The 12,531-nt window shown below is 46.8% G+C and overlaps 5 protein-coding genes across 5 annotated transcripts; 2 read left to right on the top strand and 3 right to left on the bottom strand.

The window, feature by feature from the left end:
- Positions 1 to 1,136: 1,136 nt before the first annotated feature.
- On the top strand, positions 1,137 to 3,138 carry N7520_006399 (uncharacterized protein; the record flags this gene model as incomplete). Its single annotated transcript, XM_057140333.1, has 2 exons — positions 1,137 to 1,555; positions 1,617 to 3,138. 2 exons carry the CDS (start codon positions 1,137 to 1,139, stop codon positions 3,136 to 3,138), a joined length of 1,941 nt encoding a protein of 646 aa, XP_056994339.1.
- A 136-nt stretch (positions 3,139 to 3,274) lies between these two features.
- N7520_006398 (uncharacterized protein) lies at positions 3,275 to 4,120 on the bottom strand (the record flags this gene model as incomplete). The annotated part of the gene is made up of 1 exon (XM_057140332.1): positions 3,275 to 4,120. One exon carries the CDS (start codon positions 4,118 to 4,120, stop codon positions 3,275 to 3,277), a length of 846 nt encoding a protein of 281 aa, XP_056994338.1.
- A 1,028-nt stretch (positions 4,121 to 5,148) lies between these two features.
- N7520_006397 (calcium-binding EGF-like domain-containing protein) lies at positions 5,149 to 7,587 on the bottom strand (the record flags this gene model as incomplete). Its single annotated transcript, XM_057140331.1, has 2 exons — positions 5,149 to 6,116; positions 6,180 to 7,587. The coding sequence occupies 2 exons, from the start codon at positions 7,585 to 7,587 to the stop codon at positions 5,149 to 5,151; spliced, it is 2,376 nt and encodes a 791-aa protein (XP_056994337.1).
- A 2,989-nt stretch (positions 7,588 to 10,576) lies between these two features.
- Positions 10,577 to 11,125, top strand: N7520_006396 (uncharacterized protein; the record flags this gene model as incomplete). Its single annotated transcript, XM_057140330.1, has 1 exon — positions 10,577 to 11,125. One exon carries the CDS (start codon positions 10,577 to 10,579, stop codon positions 11,123 to 11,125), a length of 549 nt encoding a protein of 182 aa, XP_056994336.1.
- A 176-nt stretch (positions 11,126 to 11,301) lies between these two features.
- On the bottom strand, positions 11,302 to 11,568 carry N7520_006395 (uncharacterized protein; the record flags this gene model as incomplete). The annotated part of the gene is made up of 1 exon (XM_057140329.1): positions 11,302 to 11,568. One exon carries the CDS (start codon positions 11,566 to 11,568, stop codon positions 11,302 to 11,304), a length of 267 nt encoding a protein of 88 aa, XP_056994335.1.
- Positions 11,569 to 12,531: the final 963 nt, after the last annotated feature.

Here is a 12,531-nt window from a genome sequence, read left to right as displayed (position 1 = left end):
GTCTATACTGTATAGTAGCCAGTACCGAGTGGTGGTAATACGTATACAATTCAAATGATGCAATCCTCTCTCGCCCGAGTAGGGTCTTTCTCGCCCGAGTGATGGTTATCTCGTCCGAGTCTATGTGATATACACAAATTGCAACAACAGGCCTTGCTTTTTGTACAACTATTCTATGTATGAGATCAACGGACGATTCACAGCTCCAAATTTTAATAGATCCTGGGGTATTATTCACTCTTTCGCCTGCGTTTCTTGTATCTTGTGATTGGCTGGGTAGGTGGGAACTTTTCATAGCTTTTAATTGGTCCTCACTTCTTCGAGTGGGCCTTTGTGTACATCGTAGCGAAAGCCTCGGCGCAAAGTACTAAAAGGCCCTAGTATCGTGGGCTGCAAAGAGACGGTCTACTCCTAATCTTCAGCCCATTCAGTCCCCTCGGCTCGAATGCCCTGAACATCACTATTCCACACCTGAAAATCTGGCACCTGCCTGAACGTTAGCGCTGACGTGGTCTTCCCCTCCCCATGCTGACCTAATACATCTTTACTGCAGGTGCGCCGTTGCGACCACTACGACCTGCATGTGGGCTGGGCCAGGGTTCCTTCTTTGCCCCGTAGTAAAGATTCTAGGAATCGAAATATCTGTTTCCATGAAACAGAACTTCAAGCATTACTTTGCACCGCATATTTAGTACTTCGTACTCCGTCGAGTTTGTTTAAACGGAATAGCAAGTTTCACTTGGACAAGATGTCATCTTACACCGTTGAAAGTTTCTTTCGCCAAATTATTTCTTGCTTGTAATGGATCACGCTGTAAACGTACTAGTCTCTTGGCTAGCTGCGGTATGATTTTACTTTTGAACTTCTGTAAGCAAGGGCTATTGGCTCTCGCTACTGTGGTGCAATAAATAGTTGCGATACGGGTGCCTAGTAGGCCAAAGATCGATCTGGTTGACTGCATTAGCAATGAAAAACCTGGCAGTGGTGGTGGTTCAGCTGTGATGGAATATAGAGCCGATATCATAGCGGGCTTTAAATAGACAGTACGAGTTCGTCTTAAATAAACTATCCCAGTCTGCCAGTGTGAACGGCCTTCCTCCTTTCCACCTCTATTTAGTCTGTTTTGTTGACATAGCATGCTGTCATTCATTCAAAGAGTCCAGACTCCTGCCTGGCTAGATCTGTCTAAGCAGTCCAGGACACCACAAGTCACCACGGTTGAGGTGACTGAGAACAGCCACACAGAACATGGTTTGCTTGAGACACTGCAAAGCATTCCTCGATCAACACCGAAGCTAGAGAGCCTGCACCAAGATGATGCAGCCTTTGCTAGAATTCTAGACTTGTATCTGCCGCTGGAGATCAAGGAGCGTGCCGAGGGCGAGCTTTCTGTATTCGCCGATGCTGCGGTCTCTAAGCAGGTAATGGACTGGGTTGCAGAGGCTGAGCGTCATCCTCCACATATCCAACACTGGGATAGCTGGGGAGAGAAGAAAGATGATCTTGTCACGAGTCAAGGGTGGAAGTATCTATGGCGGTTCGGAATATCAGAGCGGTAAGTAGCTGAGAGTACCTAAGATTGCACCTTGCACAAAAGGACTAACGTACGAGCAAAGACTGGCTGCCTTGCCCTCCCTTACGGAAGAGTATGAAGGCAACGCCAGAATGATACAGATGCTGAAAGGCCACTTATTCGCCCCGTCTTCTGCGACATCCATTTTCCACCTGATCCTGTCGGATGGCGTTGCTGCTCTCCTGTCGACACACTTGCGCGGCTCTAAGATCGACAAACCAACCCGACAATTATTTCAGCACGCACATGACCGGCTCACCTCCACCGATGATAAAAAAGGATGGACTTCCGGGCTATGGATGACAGAGCGCGGCGGCGGTAGCGACCTAACGCCGACCGAGACTACAGCCACCTACTCCCCCCTCAGCAAGGACGACGACTCGAGGGACGCAGACGGTTTTCCCCTTGGACCATGGGTATTGAACGGCCTGAAGTGGTTCTCCACGGGCACTGAAGCGTCCATGGCAATCGCTGTCGCGCGAACGCCCAATGGCCTGAGCACCTTCTACGTCCCGATGCGTCGCACTGTCACTGTGAACGGGGTCAACGGGACCGAGCTTAACGGCGTGCGTATCCGGCGCATCAAAAAGAAAGTGGGCACGCATCCACTGCCTACCTCTGAACTCGAGCTGAAGGGCATGCGCGGGTGGTTGGTCGGCACGGAGGGCAAGGGTATTACCGAAATCGGTGTTGTGCTCAATATCACGCGTATCTATCTGGCCGTGAGCGCACTTGGGTACGCGGGGAGGTCTCTCTCAGCTGCTCGTGCCTTCTCAAGGGTCCGTAAGGTTGCCCGCGGTACTCAGCTGAGTAGCGTGCCGCTTCACATGAGATCGCTCGCGAAGGCCCATGTCACTTACCGTGCGCAGATGGCGCTGTCCTTTTTCGTCGTTGCGCTACTAGCCAAGCACGAGCAGCAACAAGCTAGTTCACCAGTCGATCTCGTGCCCAAGAGCTCACAGGACGCCTCGTGTCTGCTGCGACTACTCGGCTCCGTCGCAAAGGCATCTGCTGCTATGGATTCTTGTGGGATGGCGCAAGTCGGTATGGAGTCCCTTGGCGGCGTTGGCTATCTAGAAAATGATGAGATGGAATTCAACGTCGCGCGTCTGTGGCGAGATACCGCTTCAACGTTGATTGGCGAAGGCACCACGGACGTTCTTGCGACAGATGTTGTCAAGGTTCTGAAGGGCAAGATAGGATCATACGTTATGGCGGCCTTCGGTCGGTGGGTCAAGTCGTCATTGCCCAAGAAAGAATTTATGGCGCCTGAGACGGCGATCCTATCCGAGCAGTGGTCTGAATTACAAAAGGCCATATCATCGAACACGCTAGAATATCTCACCATGAATGGGCGCGAGATCATGGACCGGATTTGTAAGTTGACCTGTGGCATCTTGCTTCTTGCAGATGCGGCGCGTGACGGTAACTCTATAGCAATGGAAGTAGCTCGCCGTTGGATACGGCCTACTCTCTTGGTGAGCGGATTGAGCGTCGAACAAGAACTCAAACTTTGCCAGCAGATTGTATTTGGCGATCAGCCAATATGGATGGGTCTACCGTGAGGTGAAATGAGTACGACAATAGATGATATTGATCGATTTACGGATCAGAATATATTTGCAAATTGATGAATAGAAGGATGGAGTCTCAGGGTGAATGAACCTGACCAAAACAGATCTTACCCAAGCACAATCTCATTCACAATTTCGAACTTCTAAACCATGTCCTCATAATCGCTTGTCGGTACATTTCTGGGTCTTGCTTCAGATGCCCAACGTGTGTGCTCCCCTGGAACTTCACTTGCTCCACTGACCAGCCCTTCCGCTGGGCATCCTTAGCGTGCTCCTCCACGTCTTCCCATCCAATTATTTTATCATTTTCAGAATAGATATAGCATCTGGTCCCTTTAACTGTGGCGGCAATGTCGTTCATCTCAGCTCTCACTGACTCATATACATCTGGTCCAGGGAGAATAAGCTTTCCAAGATGCAATACGCACAAAGCAGTGCCGAAAATAAAGCCCAGAAGAATCCTCGGTAGAAATGCACGGGGCAAGGCTGGTAGCACCGAAGCCCACGTCTGCTCAAAATGAGTGCGCCCGGGTGCGCTGTCTAGAATGGTCGCGGAGCTAGACAGAGTACGCCCAGTTGATTCAAAGTACAGTTTGTTGATTGTGGCCCATCGCTTTGACCCGGCGTTTGACATCAAATGGACAAGGAGGGTATCATCGGCCAATTCACTTAACATCTTCACCACTGGCTCCACTAAATTGCGCTGGGTGTGCTCTGGCCGCCAGAAAAAATCTGCTACGCCGGCTTCGACGAGAATGATCCTGGCTTCAGGGTAGAGTTCCCTGTATAGGGTGGTGTACTTTTCGATGTAGCGAAACTTCGCATCGCCCCAGGAGAGGAACAATATTGTCTGTGGCGAGGCACCAGGAAGAACTTTGCTGGACCTTAGCCCGTCGGCTGCAGGTGACACATCACTTGCAGGATCCTGAATGGACACAATTTTGTTGACGCGGGTGAAAGAAGGGAGCGCCATTGGAATAGCTGTCACCAAAGGTTGTTCTGTTCCTGGGCAAAGAATCCATGTAAAGACGGATGGCAAATATTAGGGACAAGATAATTGATCACATGTGCCTTTATGAACTTAGCTAGAAATAGTATCAGATGAAGAGGTCTTAGCGTAAATTAACTTAGAAATTCCCGATTCGTCAGTCAATATACTCCACCTTGGTGCATGGCCATTAAGGATGGCAAGAAACGCCGATGGATGCACGGCAGCCTGGCGGAGAGTAGCACCCGTAAGGCGGGCATGCCGAAGCTAAGGTACGAATAAACACAGTCAGCTTGGGAAGGTTTATCTTGTAAACGGTGGACCTGCACATGTGTGATACTATACCGCATACTGTTACTCTTGCTGTTTTTAGTCTAGCGCCATACTTATTCTAAGTTGTCTTCCTTCTGGCACTTTCGTGGTACCAAACTCATAAAGATCATATCACTTCTATACCTCCTTTTGAGCTACTCTGTTCCTATAAAACCAAATATTGAGTGCAAACACAAAACCTTCTAGCCTGGGAGATCCACATTATCCTGTGAAGAGTGGTTAAAAATCCTCAATAACATGAAAAGAGGGCGAATTTAAATATCGAACGTACTTGTACTCGTATGGTATACATAGATGTAAAACTGCGTAGCGAAACCGAACACTTGAAAATTTGATATTGAAGGGAAGCACTGAATTCGGAGCCATGGACATGCTTCTGCATATGGCTTAGGGTGTACAAGAGTTATTTAGGGGTTCGTGAAGAAAATGCCGAAAAGAAGAGTTTTGTGAATTGACCTGCTTTCGTCTTGTTTGAACATTATATAGAATTGCCAGATACCACACTTGCACTTTTCATATTACCAAAGCGTCTGATATGTTGTTGCAAAATATTATACATTGAATGATTATCTATAAAATCGTTTTTTGAATATGATCACAGAGAAGATTTGTTCACCAGGGTTCAAAAACTTGAACTCATGTTCTAGCAGACAGTTTGCAGCACCAAAACCAGACTCAAATTATCCTCCTATCATAGTCCCATTGGGTAAAGTGATGGATTCGTTTTCAAAGTCCAGTTCATAATTTCCCAGAACCTGCATCGAGTTGTGTACTGTGCTGTTGTAATCGTGAACCATATATGAAAAAATGGCTCGCCTCGTATAGTCGGCATTGGTGAACGAGCCTGTCTGTTCAAGAATATAGAGCACAGCGACCTTTGAGAATTCTAGTACCTTAGATGGAACGATTGTATCATTCTCCCTGGAAGCTTTGGCTGCGGTCTTGCTAGCGTTTGAGTCATCGTATAGAATTCCATTCTTGGTGGCTGCGGATCGAGTAGTGAAGGTATCCCCGGTGCCACTACTAGTTGGAACCCCGCTGAAAGAAACGAGCGCATTCTCCGTTGTACAAGATGCGTTGTTTGAGCTGAACAAAGCCAGAATGGTATCAGGTTCAAGGTTGATGCTGAATTTTGTTGCTGAATCCGCGAACAGGGTCTGGAGTGAGGAACCCATAGTCGCGTTGTTATTTGAGGTGACGTCGGATGTAATGCAATTGCTGTCTCCGTTGGTGGTACAGTTCGAGCCTGTGAATCCGTTGCCACAGACACAGGAGCAGCTGCTACCGATTGACACGCTGACTCCTCCGTTATAGCAGGGCGTGGTTTTGGCACAAGAAGACGACAGGGCCTTTGAATGATGAATAAGAAGAACAGGAAGGAGAATGGCAGAAAGAATGACGAGAACGATCACGATGCATAGAATCGTAAACATGGTCGGGGAAAGGCCACAGCAACGTCGCAAGCTGCGGTAGTGAGTCGTAGGGGAAGTGGCATGTGGTGTCTTCTCTTCGGTATTGATATTTTCGACAAAGCGTAGATTGGAGCGTCCGAATAAAGCAGTCCAGTGTTTATTTTCATTTTGAGTTGATAAACCAGGTGTAGGGAACGAATCAATGATCTCGGACACAGAGTCGTTGCAGTGATTTCCTGTCACAAGCTATCAGACTTCATGTTATGGCAGAAAAAGAAAAAGGAAGCTGCTGCACTTACCGAGAAGATCAGCTCGGCTGTTAGCTCGGCTTTCATCTGGGATCGAAGCCATCCTAGGGCTCGTAGCCATTTTAACAGCACGTCGTATCAGACTACTCAAGCTCGCGTGACTGATACGAGGCTCTGTATCGCGGATGGCCCCTATATCCGGAGAAAGAGGCTTGCTGCAATTGAATTTTTTGAGGCTACTAGTCGGCACAGATTGGGGCAGCGCCTCTGGCTCTTTTTCCAAACATTCCAAATCCAGCTGCTCATTGTGGTGGGAAAATTGGTGCACGATATGCGATTTTTCGGGATCTATACTCTTGACAGACTCGCTCCCTGTGGTGGAAGCAGAACCCCTCCGAGATTGACTTTTTGAATAAAAGTCAATGGAATCTCTTGAGTGCTGGTTTGATCTCAAAATGGCGAGTGGCGGTGGTATTATGGTTGGACTTGATTCTGAAGAGATGAGATTGGACTTGGAATTCGTGCGCATCGCTGGGTTGTTTTTCTTCCCAAAAATAGTGCTTCTTCTAAATGTTCTGTCATTTTGCAGGGCATATTGGTTTCCTTCCCATTCGGCATCCAAATTGGCTCCGAAGATGCCGGATTCTGCTGGTTCAAATTCCCAGCTGGAGGGGATAGCCTGGCTCGAAGCGAGAGATCCTAGAGTCTGACGATTATTGGGGATAGCCTGGCTCGAGGCGATAGATCCTAGAGTCTGACGATTGTTGGGAATAGCCTGGCTCGAAGCAATAGATCCTAAAGTCTGACGATTGTTGGGGATAGCCTGGCTCGAAGCAATAGATCCTAAAGTATAACGATTGCTGGGGATAGCCTGGCTCGAAGCGATAGATCCCATAGTATAACGATTGTTGGGGATAGTCTCTGAGACGGCGGGGCTGTGAGGCTTCAGACTGCGGTGAGTGCTGAGAGGTGCAATAAGATCGGCAGATCGTAGATAGTGATCATGCTGGGGCAGCGGGGGATTCTGAAATGATGGCGGAAATGGTGGAATGTCAGGAATATGGCTTGGTGATGAGAGGGGAGTTTCCCCAAATAGATCATCGGTTGTGATTGAAATGCGAGGGGTCAATGCGCCGGTTGGACTTGCACAATATGTCGGGGATTGCGGCTGCGAGAAGGCTCTCACATGTGTTGTTTGTCGAGGCAAGGTCTCGGAACCATTCCCGCTCCTTTGAGAAGCGTGTGCAATCAAAAATCTTGGATGTTGGCCGATGGGCTGGTTTGGTGCATCCAAACGTGGAAGAGACTGTTGAGTCTGATGATATAAAGCTCTCAACGGAGGTGGTCTGGCTCTTCGCGGTGTTTCTCGTGGGTGCGTGTCGGTGGGCTCATGCGCTGATCTCTCAAACCCAGCTCTGGCAGGTTGGAGTGAGCCAGAGTTGAGTGAGTGATCATCCATTTCTGGTCTGAGTAAAAGAGTGTTTTGCAAATGAAGCGAATGGGAATTTGAAGAAAAATAAAGAGAGCGACAAACAAATTGGATTATTCAACATAGGCACAAGCAGAGATTTATTCGCCTATGGCACAAATCCTTTTCTATCATAGGCGCCACTCGTACTGTGTACGAGGTGGATTAGTATGAATTGCCGTGTTAGCGGGTCAGGAAAACCCGAAGTACCCGAGTACTCCTCACTGTACTGGCTGCCTGAAACGACGGCGCGTTAATTTTCTTATTTACTCCGTACTTTTAAACATGAAACATACCATGAGATCATACAAACCGTTGTGGAGCTACTAGTCATGCAGAAGTTCATTGACACCGGCAATCGTGGTCCTTGAATTTTATCTAGTGGGTAGAGGCGGCTCAAGAGAGATGCCCAGCTGTCCACCTTATACTGTCTTCACCTCGAGACGAGGCTCAGTGATCTATATGGAATCCCATTTGAGTGACACGTCAACCATCTAATAGTAGCTTTCACAGTTGCTGTGTTCTGAGTAAATAACAGCATTAATACAGAAACAACATGCATACAAACAACTGCACAAGAATACTTTCCACTCTTTCCAGGGTTACTGCTTCATCCACTTGTCGGATATACGTGGGTCATGGAGCAGGTGGCTGAATCATGAGCTAGTATCTCCACTAACTTCTAGAATGGTAAATGATTCAAAATTACCCACTTCACCCCAGTCTCCATGACCAGAGCGATTCACGTATATGTACGTTACTTCCTTGTGGATAAATTGCCGTTGATCTTGCATTCCTGTAGTAACTTGCATTCTTCTTTACTGGTCAATAATATCCTAGGGAAATGGGTGAAACATCCTTCCGTATAAGGCTGCACGATCTAGATCTACAAGGGAGATTTGTGGGGCACACCATATCCCAATCTGATGGGTCTCGAACAGTTTTCACGCTTTGACTTTTACTGTGGGTACGGAGTACTTGGTCACCGTGGTCCACTGGTTCCTGGCCTGTTCATACATACTACTCCGCTTTGACGGGACGGAGCGACTTTCTGTTTTCAGCTATGTGGCTGAAGAAAATCCATCTCAGCAGGCAATTTGATCGAGCAAGGATCCATAATTGCAAGCGCTAAGCGGAGACCCTAGATCTCTAGTTCAATGCACTTTTCTGTTTCGGGGAGCACCGAAACTTTATTAAATAATAGTTCACCAACTCGATCGATGGTTGGACCCATTTCCCACGTTTTCATAACGGGACTGTGAACTCAGATGCCATCCCTGGAAGATATAGGGGTTTGATTCACGTTTTTCTCCCCAAATTCTCTCGGCATCGGAACAACTTGAATTCAGCAGTCATCCACGACCCGACAGGCATAGGGAAGCCCTTCAATATGGACAGTCTAATGCGGCTCGTGGGTTGAAGTTTAGCCAATTTCACGATTGCGATGAGCATGTTGATTTTTTCTGCTATTGCAGTCACCATAAGAATTTCAGAATGGCATTTTTTTATCAAATGAAAGACTTCACCAACATGGAGACTTATAAGAGAGCGCCGCTAGTAAGTTTGCCTCTGGGATTTAATGTTAAAGAGGTGGAAGTATTTAGCGGGGAGAAAGAAGTTCAATCATAATACATTATCGTCAATAGACATTACTCCGTAAAGTTGAATCGAAACAAAATGGATCCACTTGGCCTCGCTTGCCGAACGGACGAATGGACGGACGGACTGACGGACGGACTTTTTACGCTGGCTCGTCTCTCTCTTAGTCAACTAATAATACTTAGCGACGGCACTCTGCGAACAACCTTGGAATCAATGGTCACACTATTTGGCAGAGCCTTCGCTTAGACAATGACCCTTTGCTTTAATACCGATAACCAGCTTGGTTCCTAAAAAAAAAAAAAAAAACTTGTCTCATTGTTTCTTAGCTAGAAGCTTTCTAGATGCCAGTGTTATCAACCTTGAAAGGCAACACCAGCGCTTTACCATTGATATTGGATGTACCTACTAGATTGGAGCAGACTACTACCGCTTAAAAAACTTGGAATCTGGAACACATGAAACTCTCCGCCTACTCCACCAACCCCCCGAATATCATCCACTCAGGCCCGCTTTACACAAGACAACGCTACATAAAATGAAAATTATACCGATCTGCTGATTAACCCTCTTACCTTATTTAGTTAGTTAAGGTGCCAATGAATGTGTCAAAGCTCTCCGATTGAAGATCACTCCCACTATTAGGACTAGCTTCAGGACCACCTTGTCGGAAAAAATTGATTGCCTTTCTCCGGGATCCGGATCCACGAAAGTTCCCACCCTGCCAAGATGACATTGCGAGTCGTTTGATCCGTCGGAGTTCCACGGAGTAAAAATTGGTATTATCGCGTAATTTTCCTTTCACAGCGTATATTTTATTATCCTTCCTTTCAGATAATTATACGTCACGTGAGTATACATAAAAAGAATAAAAAGGTGATAATTGGAAGGACTGTTGGGGGCGGGGGGTTCATCAGCTCGTCGAAAGGTACTAGAACGGCATACCAAACCTATATTGGAAGCGGTAATTTCATCAATTTCAGATCAGATTCCTCTTGTAGAATATCCAGATCATGCCCGGGGACTTATAGAAGCCTGTTTTGACTTGACCAATCAGAGCGCAGGAAACTAACCATTTAAGCGCTGAAACGTTACAGCCGAGGCTGCTGATCGCTTACACCAGTCTATAGAGGTAAAATGGAGAATGACGACAGAAAAAGAATTGTTCATCACATTACAAACAACTATAAGACCTCTAGATACTGTAGTCAAATCAAGAACGATTAGATACGGGCATCAACAAATCCCAAAATGCAATTTTCTCCACGTGAAAGATCCCCGAAATGCTCCGATCCCCACGGAGTACTCGATCTCCTGTAAAATCCATATCAAACCCTCCCATAAACTCATTCCAAAAAGCCTAAATTCTCATCAAGCGGGGATGGTAGCCTCTATCCTCCGCCGTTTCATCCCCGCGCGAGTCGCAAACACAGGCTCCCAGCAGCGCGACCATCATGCTAACGAGCGCACCTTCCTTTCATGGACGCGCGCTGGCCTCGGCTTCGCAGCCATGGCACTGGCCTTAGACCGACTAGATGCTATTGACCGGGTGCTTTGCTCGAAGTTCGGCCTTGGGCCTCATGCGCCGCCCATTGCCGCGCAGCTGGAAGAGATGGCTGTGAATCAGAAGAATCAGAGCCAGGTTTCCACTCAAATTCCAAATCAGGGTCCGGACGCTCGCTCTGCAATTCCTGCTCAAGGGCATATGTCCGGTCATTCTCTTGTTTCGTCAGCGAGACTTTGTCAGGTACTGGGGGTGTGGTGTTTGGGTTATGGATTCTTTCGGTACTGGTCTATGAGGCGGTATCTTCTCGTGGGAAAATTTGTTCCTGCATTTTGGGGGCCGGTATTCATGACCTGTGGAAGCTTTGGCGCATTTATGGCTTTGGGGTTGCAGGTGGATCGGAGGGCATTTCTCGTGAATATATGACTGGATTTCTGTTGCTTGGTGCGTTTTTATTAATTTTTGGGTATATGGTTCAAACGTTCAATCATTCGAATGTTGGGAAGGTAGATATTTACATATAGATTCAATAGATCGATAGAAAGATTAGACGTACAGCGGAGACAAACAATACAGCTCGTTAATCACATTCAATTCCAAAGTTATCTCCACTGCCCAGCATCTTCAACTCCCTTTGCAACTCTCTTCGCGCCGTCCTCAACTCCTGTTCCTACACTTCCCAGTGCATCGCCAACGGGCTTGCCCGTGCTTCCCGTAGCGCTGGTGAAAGTATCACCGATTCCGCGCGTTGCGGCACCAGTGACGCCGCCCACTGTGCGACTCAGTCCACCGACGATGTTTCCAACAGTCGAAGTAGTGAATTTGGCGGCGCCTGTTACGCCGTTGTCTTGGGAGTTGTTTAGAGGCATTTTGATGGATTTGATTATGAATAGGTAGATTTGAGTGGATTTGAATTCAAGTCGGATGATTTCAGGATCGATTCGAATAGTGTAGGCTTATTTGACATGTGGAAGGAGCAGACTGCTGCGGATTCTAATATATAATCATATGCTGATACCTGACACTCCATGACCCATGATGTCATTGTTTACGTGTGTGATGATGGTGGTGGCTGTTCGAGGAAAGGATGATCGCAGGTCAAAGAACCAAATAAGCCACACGGGGTACATCATGTTTGTGGCGTTATTGTTAAGGTCCTCAATTTGATTAACGATTTTGAACTCACTCTAGGTCTGGCTCGAATAAGATATAATATGGCCTTCACTTATACGTATGTTCGACACTATTTAGTAGCTCAATAGGGGATATAGATGCCTTGGTAGAAAGTCTATAAGCTATTTGGTTAGGCTATAGAAACATGATACATTCGAGGTATGGCCATGTCCCTGGTCGGGCTAGACGGGATCGGGTATACATTTACCAATACTGTTCTCTCGTTAACATACGTTTAATCTATTAAAATATTTCACAGGCGGGTCGCGCACACAAGCGGGTCGCGCACCCCATAACACCATAGTAAATGCGAAATATTACAACTTATTATCTTAGAAATAGTACACTATAGGAACTTTCCCTGCAAGCATAGTTCTTTGAATGTAATGAGGCACTTTAGGCAGTTCGAGAATTTTAATGATCTGATCACTGCAATATACATATTGTTCCAGTTCAAGGCGTGATTTTAGGTGTTGTGATACTAATTGATGAATATGTACAGTATTCGATTTTTGGAAATGGACATATGCGTCTAAAAGTCCTTATCAATATCTATCGGTGAATACTAGAACTGATTAAGAGTATGGTTGTTGAGATATCAGGGTACTTAATATCACATATACTATGGTACTCGGGGGTGCGCGACCCGCCTGTGAAAT

This window comes from Penicillium odoratum, assembly GCF_028828045.1.
Source record: "Penicillium odoratum strain IBT 22623 chromosome Unknown utg000005l_segment0_segment0, whole genome shotgun sequence".
Lineage (NCBI taxonomy): Eukaryota > Fungi > Ascomycota > Eurotiomycetes > Eurotiales > Aspergillaceae > Penicillium > Penicillium odoratum.
The sequence above is the reverse complement of the archived record's forward strand: the minus strand, read 5'-3'. Positions and strand labels throughout refer to the sequence as shown.